Source organism: Colobus angolensis, unplaced genomic scaffold (genome assembly GCF_000951035.1).
Source record: "Colobus angolensis palliatus isolate OR3802 unplaced genomic scaffold, Cang.pa_1.0 Scaffold121, whole genome shotgun sequence".
Taxonomy (NCBI): Eukaryota; Metazoa; Chordata; class Mammalia; order Primates; family Cercopithecidae; genus Colobus; species Colobus angolensis.
The window spans coordinates 8249995-8259044 of NW_012113253.1; the positions used below are offsets into that span (position 1 = coordinate 8249995).

The 9050-nt window shown below is 40.3% G+C and overlaps 1 protein-coding gene across 1 annotated transcript in view; it reads right to left on the reverse strand.

Annotated features, from left to right (window-relative positions):
• Nucleotides 1–9050, reverse strand: part of VPS13B (vacuolar protein sorting 13 homolog B (yeast)) — an 873819-nt gene that overhangs the window by 41051 nt on the left and 823718 nt on the right. Inside the window, exons 52-54 of the mRNA XM_011931782.1 lie at nt 4202–4485; nt 1535–1662; nt 1123–1322 (exon numbers count right to left, since the gene is read on the reverse strand). Coding sequence (XP_011787172.1) covers nt 1123–1322; nt 1535–1662; nt 4202–4485 — 612 coding nt within the window. The remainder of the gene's footprint in view (nt 1–1122; nt 1323–1534; nt 1663–4201; nt 4486–9050) is intronic.

Sequence of the window (9050 nt, forward strand, 5' to 3'; positions counted from 1 at the left end):
GTCTCGATCTCCTGACCTCGTGATCCACCCGTCTCGGCCTCCCAAAGTGCTGGGATTACAGGCTTGAGCCACCGCGCCCGGCCTGCAAATGCATTTATAACTTTAATGTGTGGTTTGTAACCATTACATTAGCCTACCTCAGAAGCTTGTTACGAAGACCAAATGAACTAATAAATGTGAAAGAAATTTTTTAAAAAGTATGGCACAATATTATTCGCTCATAAAAACAAATGAAGTTCTGATCCATGCTAAAACATGAACGAACCTTGAGAACCTTATGCTAGGTGAAATAAGCCAGACACAAAAGGATACATATTTTATGATTCTACTTATCTGAGATGCTTAGAGCAGGCAAATTCGTGGAGACAGAGACAAAGAAGAAGAGAGCTACCAGGGGTTGGAGGAGGGGAGAATGGGAATTACTGCTTACTGGGTACAGAGTTTCTGTTTGTAATGATAAAGAAGTTTCAGAAATAGTGGTGATGGTTATACAACACTGTAAGTATATTTAATGCCACTAAATTACACACTAACAAATGGTAAATTTTAAGTCCAGAAGAAAGGAAATGCTAAGTTCTTATCCTATTTTCAACAAAATTAGTATCACTAACATCCAGACGAAGACAGAAACAAATTAAGACATTTTATCTGCTCAGGTTTTTAAACCTACTTCTATTTTTGGGGTTTTATGTAATAAAACTTCCATTTGTGGGGTTTTATGTAATAAAAATTAGTAATTTTAAAATACACATATTTATCCTAGTAATACACAAAAGAGGATTTGTATTATGACTGTGCAAAAATCTGTACAGCTGAACTATGTTCTATCTAAATAAGCCTAACAATTTGATTTCCATTTCGACCTTGGATTAGATCCAAGATGGGCCTGCTTTTACTAAGTGCTCCTCTTTAGTCAATGGTTTTATAGTCTACTTTGTAGATACATACTTGAGCTTGAGAATTTATAACTTAATGAGGATGTAAAAATGGATTCACATGCTCTTTCACACAAAGAAAAGATGTTCAGCATCTAGAACATTATGTTTAAAAATAGGCAACCAACAAAACCTCAGAAAAGGACATTTTTCTTTGGGTCTTCGCAGGAACACATGGCTCACTGACCTGTGTTCCCTGACTGTTGATGTCGATGGCATCACTCCACTCAGTTGTTACTTCATCTAGCAGTTCAACTCTCAAAAGGAGGCTCGGAAGTAAGTCTTTGGTCTTGCAGTCTGGATAACTGGAAATCTGATGATACAGCTCATGATGAATTGAGCACTCGGAGGGAATTTTTTTGCAATAAACCTCAAACTTTGGAATATCTGAAATGTAAAAAAAGGCATATCAGATTTAGCCCTTAAAGACAGAGACTTGGGGGACAGTAAACATAATGTGGCAAAAGAAACTTCTCAAAAAGATTAATACATCTATTTAAATATTTTTTCCACAGAATCACAGGTAACTACTAAATCAAAAAACCCCAGAAAAAAAATACACATTTAGTATTATCTAAATTTGACAGTATAAAACATACCTTTAATGTTTTCCTTTATAAGCACTGTTACTGGACATCTGTTGTGGATAATTACTCGAGGACTAGGGTCTTCTGAGAGGGTTAAGTAAGTCACTCCAAGGTGTTCTTGATATGTCAGCACTATAGCCCTAGAACAGAATCAAGTCAAATGACAGCAATGTTTAGGAAAAAAATGAATGCTCTCTCTCCTGGAACATGTTTATTTAGATTTGCAACATTCAGAACTTGAAAATATCTCTTTTATAACTCAGGGGAGATTTCTTTTCTGACAATAGTAATATATTTATAATATTCCTAAAATGTGAAAAAATACTTAAAGGCAAACAAAATAATTCTATCATCCAGAGAGAACTATAGCTAACCTTGTGCTAATATTTCCTGTTGTTCTTTTTTCCCCCGATGCATATGTGTGTTAAACTCCTTAGCCAGGCAGGGTACTTTCTTCTTCCTTAAAAGTGCTTGGTAGTCTGTGCATGGTGGCTCACGCCTATAATCCCAGCACTTTAGGAGCCAAGGGAGGAGGATTGCCTGAGCCCAGGAGTTCAAGACCAGCTTCAGCAAAAGGGCAAAGCCCCATCTCTACAGCAAAATACAAAAATTAGCCAGGTGTGGTGGTGCACACTTGTGGTCCCAGTTACTTGGAAGGCTGAGGTGGGAGGAGGATGGCTGGAGCCTGGGAGGTTGGCTTAAGCCTGGGAGGTTGAGGATGCAGTGAGCCGTGATTGTGCCACTGCACTCGAGCCTGGGCAACACAGCAAGACCCTGTATCAAAAAAAAAAAAAAAAAAAGAGTTGACCTGCTTTTCAAAGGACTACTAGAGAATTTCGGTGCCTGCTCTTTGTTCTAAAGGTAGGCGGGCTGATGTTTGCTGTCAATTTCCATAAGCCCATCACACCTTAAAAAATGTACATTTTGATTAGCAGGAGCAAAGCTGTATTATTTGGAGTTAGAAAACCAACTGTGTGAGTACAGGTTGCCTTCTGTGATGAAGAGAGAGAAATTATCCTATTTAGATTACAGACTACCACAAAGAATATTTCATTGAAGCAGGAAAAAAAAAATTACTCTGAAGCCTAAATTACATGGAATGATTGTCAAAATTAATCAAAGAAATCAGATAATTTGCCAAATGTGGCCCTCAGCTGACTAAAAGGGGTCAATAATGCTCTAAAAAACTTCCATTTGCCATCCATCTTATTTGCCAGTGTGAGTACTTCCCAAAGATTGTATTTGTGTGAAATGTCAAAGTGAAAATGGTCCATTAGCATTTGGTAAAAGCACATTAATACCACCATCTAATGTGTGTTATTGGTTGAATTGAGGGAAGGAAACACATGAGGAGATGGAACAGCACGAAATAAATTCATTTTCAGAGTACAGTTCTTGGATAAACAGCAAAGTTCCTTTCCCAGCCTCATTTTAAAACAGCTACGCGAGCCAACCTCAGATAATTTCTTTTTGATAGCCAAGAAGTCTGGGGCCAGGACTCACGTATGGTACTTTCTGTCCAATATCTAGCTTACTATTTATAGATAAGATTAAATTATACTGTAATTATCAGAATTTTAAGCTTAATTTCCAAAATAAGTTTAGTTTCAAATTTTGTTTTTTAAAAAATGTTTTGTTTATAGACATACCTTCATATAACTTTCAAAAACACCCTTAAACTCACTATGCTTAACATCTCCAACCAGAATGTAAGGATAACCACTCCTCTACAGTGTAAGAGATGACAAATGTTTGTAAAATCAAGGATTTTGTGAATACTATGAAAGAAGGAGGGATGTGTGAAGAACAGAACCTGGCCATTATGAATAACTTATTTAAAATATTACTATTATAAATCTCTCTTGTCTTTTAAAATGTTACATCAAAAGAGTTAGCATTGCTAAAATCTCAAAGCCTATAAATTCATGATCATGAAAATAAGGTACTTCTCATAAGGGCACAATATGTTTTCTTTTGCAGCTGTTAAATATACTATAAATAAGTTATTCTTGAGAGCTGCAGAAGGGACACTTTACATGCAAAACAACCACATAATAGAAGTCCAGTATGAACAAACCATTATACATCTCTGGCTTGATTCTGTGGTTGTTATTTGCATAACTGGTAAACGGTCATCGGAGCAACTTGCGTGCAGGAACAACCACAGAACAGAATCTTCTGTGACTTGTGTTTATCTAAGTTATCTCTCTTAATGACTTTTTGAGAAAAATTCCATTTTGAAGTAAAAGTCAAAATGGGAAAAGAAAAAGGTTTTCCAACTTGACTTGCTCATATTTTAACCCTTATTTCTTATAATTTTATGGAGGCTAAGAACTCGTAACAGGTAATTTTTTCATTATGATATGATCTTTTCATACGATGCTATTTGTATGATCATACATATGATCTTTTCATATAATGACATTCTGTGGTACAAGTACCATCATTTCCCCCCCAGCATAAGCTTCATAAGGGGAAAAATCTCTTAAGTAGTATGCTGGGACAAGCCATATGTGATCACAACACTTGACTCACTGTATACAATGTCTAGAAGTCATTAAAAATAAAGCCTAGTATTACATATGGGGAGCACTACAACCATTCTATCTCTCTTGGCATCTAGATGAACAGCTAGACTGACAAGCAAAGAAGAAAGACATTTATACAAACATAAAATACCTGGTACAGAATCCATTTTCCTGGAAATTCCCAAGGGGTACTGCCACACTCTGTCTGGGAAACTCTGGTCTAACTATAGCTGGCAGGCTCCAGCACTGTGAGCTGTCAGCACGTGGGGTGGGAGAAAAGCCCAGCATGATCTGTTTCTGAAGCAGGGATGCATCCAGCACTGACTGACTGATGGCAGGCATCAAGTCCCAGCAAGGAAGGGAGCTGGATTTCATAGCAGGCTGCTCTCCACCTGGGCAAATGCTAAAAGTAGCACTGTCTGGAACATGAAAATACTAAAAAAAAAAAAAAAAAATGCAGAGAGCACATTAGCTACACTAATACAGCAGAATTAGACTTTTTAAAGCATATTTTCTTTTCCTTTCTTTTTTTTGAGACAGTCTCACTCTATCACGCAGGCTAGAGTACAGTGGCACCATCTCGGCTCACTGCAGCCTCTGCCTCCTGGGTTCAAGCAATTCTCATGCCTCAGTCTCCCAAGTAGCAGGGACGACAGGCACATGCCACCACGCCCAGCTAATTTTTGTATTTTTAGTAGAGATGGGGTTTCACTATGTTGGCCAGGCTAGTCTCAAACTCCTGACCTCAAGTGATCCACCCACGTCAGCCTCCCAAAGTGCTGGGATTATAGGTGTGAGCCACCACACCCGGCCCCGTAAAGCACATCTTCTAAGACACCATCTATAACTATGTATTTTCAGAAAAAGGCTGGGTTGGGGACATGGGAATATTATGAATCCTGTTTCCATGAGAATGTCCTAATGAAATAATTAGAAGCAGTGAGAACACCATGGATGCTCAAGTCCATTATACAAAATGGCATAGTATTTGTACATAACTGTGCCATCCTTCAGTATAATTTAAGTAATCTCTGTATTACTTGTCATACTTGATAACATGTAAATGCTATGTAAACAATTGTTATATTGTATTTTAAAATGTGTATTTTAAAATAGTAGTATTGTTAGTTTATTTTTTTCCTGAATATTTTTGGTCCATGTTTGGTGGAATCCATAGCTATGGAACCTACGGAGACAGAGGGCTGACTTTAGCACAATGCATTATAAGCTTAAAAGTATAAGACTTTTATCCTATTTGATTAATCTAATATAATTTTTAGGAGCTGAAAGTAGGAGGTAAAAGGGCAGACAAAGGTAAAGAAAAATAATACTTTCTTATAAGACAGTTTCAATAGCATAAAACAATAGCATACCACTTAACATTTTCTGTTTTTAAGTTCTCTTAAAACCTCTCCTTACAGCCGGGTGCCAGTGGCTCATGTCTGTAATCCTAGCAATTTGGGAGGCTGAGACAGGTGGATCATGAGGTCAGGAGTTTGAGACCAGCCTGGCCAACATGGTGAAACCCCATTTCTACTAAAAATACAAAAATTAGAGGGAGTGATGGTGGACACCTGTAATCCCAGCTACTCATGAGGATGAGGCAGGAGAATCGCTTGAACCCACCCAGGAGGCAGAGGTTGAAGTGAGCTGAAATCGTGCCATTATACTCCAGCCTGGGTGGCAGGGCGAGACTCCATCTCAAAAACAAACAAACAAACAAACAAACAAAAAACTGATTCCTGGGCAAGATGGCTGAATAGGAACAGCTCCGGTCTGCAGCTGCCAGCGAGATCAACACAGAAGGTGGGTGGTTTCTGCATTTCCAACTTAGGTACGTGGCTCATCTCACTGGGATGGGTTAGATAGTGGGTACAGCCCAAGGAGGGTGAGCAGAAGCAGGGTGGGGAGTTGCCTCACCTGGGAAGCGCAAGGGATCTGGGAACTCCCTCCCCTAGCCAAGGGAAGCCATAAGGGACTGTGCCGTGAGGGACAGTGCTATCTAGCCCAGATACTATGCTTTTCCCAGGGTCTTCGCAACCCACAGACCAGGAGATTCCCTCCGGTGCCTATACCACAAGGGCCCTGGGTTTCAAGCACAAAACTGGGCAGCCGTTTGGGCAGATACCGAGCTAGCTGCAGGAGTTTCATTTTGTACACCAGTGGCGCCTGGAACGCCAGTGAGACAGAATCATTCACTCCTCTGGAAAGGGGGCTGAAGCCGTGGAGCCAAGTGGTCTTACTCAGCGGATCCCACCTCCACAGAGCCCAGCAAGCTGAGATCCGCTGGCCTGAAATTGTCACTGCCAGCACAGCAGTCTGGAGTTGACCTGGGATGCATGAGTTTGGTGGGGGGAGGGGAATCCACCATTACTGAGGATTGAATAGGCTGTTTCCCCTCACAGTGTAAACAAAGCCTCCAGGAAGTTCGGACTGGGAAGAGCCCACCACAGCCCCGCAAAGCCACTGTAGCCAGACTGCCTCTCTAGATTCCTCCTCATTGGGCAGGGCATCTCTGAAAGAAAGGCAGCAGCCCTAGTCAGCGGCTTATAGATCAAACTCCCATCTCCCTGGGACACAGCATCTGTGGGAAGGGGTGGCTGTGGGCGTAGCTTCAGCAGACTTAAACATTACTGCCTGTCAGCTCTGAAGAAAGCTATGGATCTCCCAGCACAGTGATCAAGCTCTGTTAAGGGACAGACTGCCTCCTCAAGTGGGTCCTTGACCCCTGAGCCTCCTGACGCAGAGACACCTCCCAGCAGGGGTCAACAGACACCTCATACAGGAGAGCTCCAACTGGCATCTGGTGGGTGCCCCTCTGGGATAAAGCTTCCAGAGGAAGGAACAGGCAGAAATCTTTGCTGTTCTGCAGCCTCTGCTGGTGATACCCAGGCAAAACAGGGTCTAGGGTGGACGCCCAGCAAACTCTAGCAGAACTGCAGAAGAGGGGCCTGATTATTAGAAGGAAAACTAACAAACAGAAAGCAATAGCATCAACATCAACAAATAGGACAACCACGCAAAAACTCCATCTGAAAGTCACCAGCATCAAAGACCAAAGGTAGATAAATCCATGAAGAGGAGGAAAAACCAGCACAAAAAGGCTGAAAATTCCAAAAACCAGAGGATTTCTCCTCCAAAGGATCACAACTCCTCACCAGCAAGGGAACAAAACTGGATGGAGAATGAGTTTGACAAATTGACAGAAGTAGGCTGCAGAAGGTGGGTAATAACAAACTCCTCTGAGCTAAAGGATCATGCTCTAACCCAATGCAAGGAAGTTAAGAACCTTGATGAAAGGTTAGACGAATTGCTAACTAGAATAACCAATTTAGAGAAGAACATAAATGACCCGATGAAGCTGAAAAACACAGCACGAGAACTGTGAGAAGCATACACAAGTATCAACAGCCGAATTGATCTGGTGGAAGAAAGGATATCAGAGATTGAAAATCACCTAAATGAAATAAAGCATGAAGACAAGATTAGAGAAAAAAGGATGAAAGGAACACACAAAGTCTCAAAGAAATATGGGACTATGTGAAAAGACCAAACCTACATTTGATTGGTGTACCCGAAAGTCACGTGGGAGAATGGAACCAAGTTGGAAAACACACTTCAGGATATCATCCAGGAGAACTTCCCCAACCCAGCAAGACAGGCCGACATTCAAATTCAGGAAATACAGAGAACACCACAAAGATACTCCTCAAGAAGAGCAACCCCAAGACACATTATCGTCAGATTCACCAAGGTTGAAATGAAGGAAAAAATGTTAAGGGCAGCCAGATGGAAAGATTAGGTTACCCACAAAGGGGAGCCCATCAGACTAACAGCAGATCTCTCTGCAGAAACCCTACAAACCAGAAGAGAGTGGGGGCCAGTATTCAACATTCTCAAAGAAAATGTTTCAATCCAGAATTTTATATCCAGCCAAACTAAGCTTCATAAGTGACGGAGAAATAAAATCCTTTACAGAGGAGCAAATGCTGAGGGAGTTTTTCACTACCAGGCCTGCCTTACAAGAGCTCCTGAAGGAAGCACTAAATATGGAAAGGAAAAACCAGTACCAGTCACTGCAAAAACAAACCGAAATGTAAAGACCATCAACACTATGAAAAAACTGCACCAACTAATGGGCAAAATAACCAGCTAGCATCATAACGACAGGATCAAATTCACACATAACAATATTAACTTTAAATGTAAATGGGCTAAATGCCCCAATTAAAAGGCACAGAGAATGAGTTGGATAAATAGTCAAATTGGATGAAGAGTCAAGACCCATCAGTGTGCTGTATTCAGGACACCCATCTCATGTGTAAAGACACACATAGGCTCAAAATAAAGGGATGGAGGAATATTTACCAAGCAAATGGAAAGCAAAAAAAAAAAAAAAAAAAAAAAAGAAAAGCAGGGGTTGCAATCCTACTCTCTGATAAAATAGACTTTAAACCAACAAAGATCAAAAAAGACAAGGGCATTACATAATGGTAAAGGGATCAATGTAAGTAGAGCTAACTATCCTAAATATATATGCACCCAATACAAGAGCACCCAGATTCATAAACCAACTTCTTAGAGACCTACAAAGAGACTTAGACTCCCACACAATAATAGTGGGAGACTTTAACACCCACTGTCAATATTAGACAGATTAATGATACAGAAAATTGACAAGGACATTCAGGATTTGACCTCAGCTCTGGACCAAGTAGACCTAATAGACATCTATAGCACTCTCTACCTCAAATCAACAGAATATACATTCTTCTCAGCACCACCTAGCACTTATTCTAAAATTGACCACATAATTGGAAGGAAAACACTCAACAAATGCAAAGGAACAGAAATCATAACAAACAGTCTCTCAGACCACAGTGCAATCAAATTAGAACTCAGCATTAAGAAACTCACTAAAATCCACACAACAACATGGAAATTGAAGGACCTGCTCCTGAAAGACTACTGGGTAACTAACGAAATTAAGGCAGAAATAA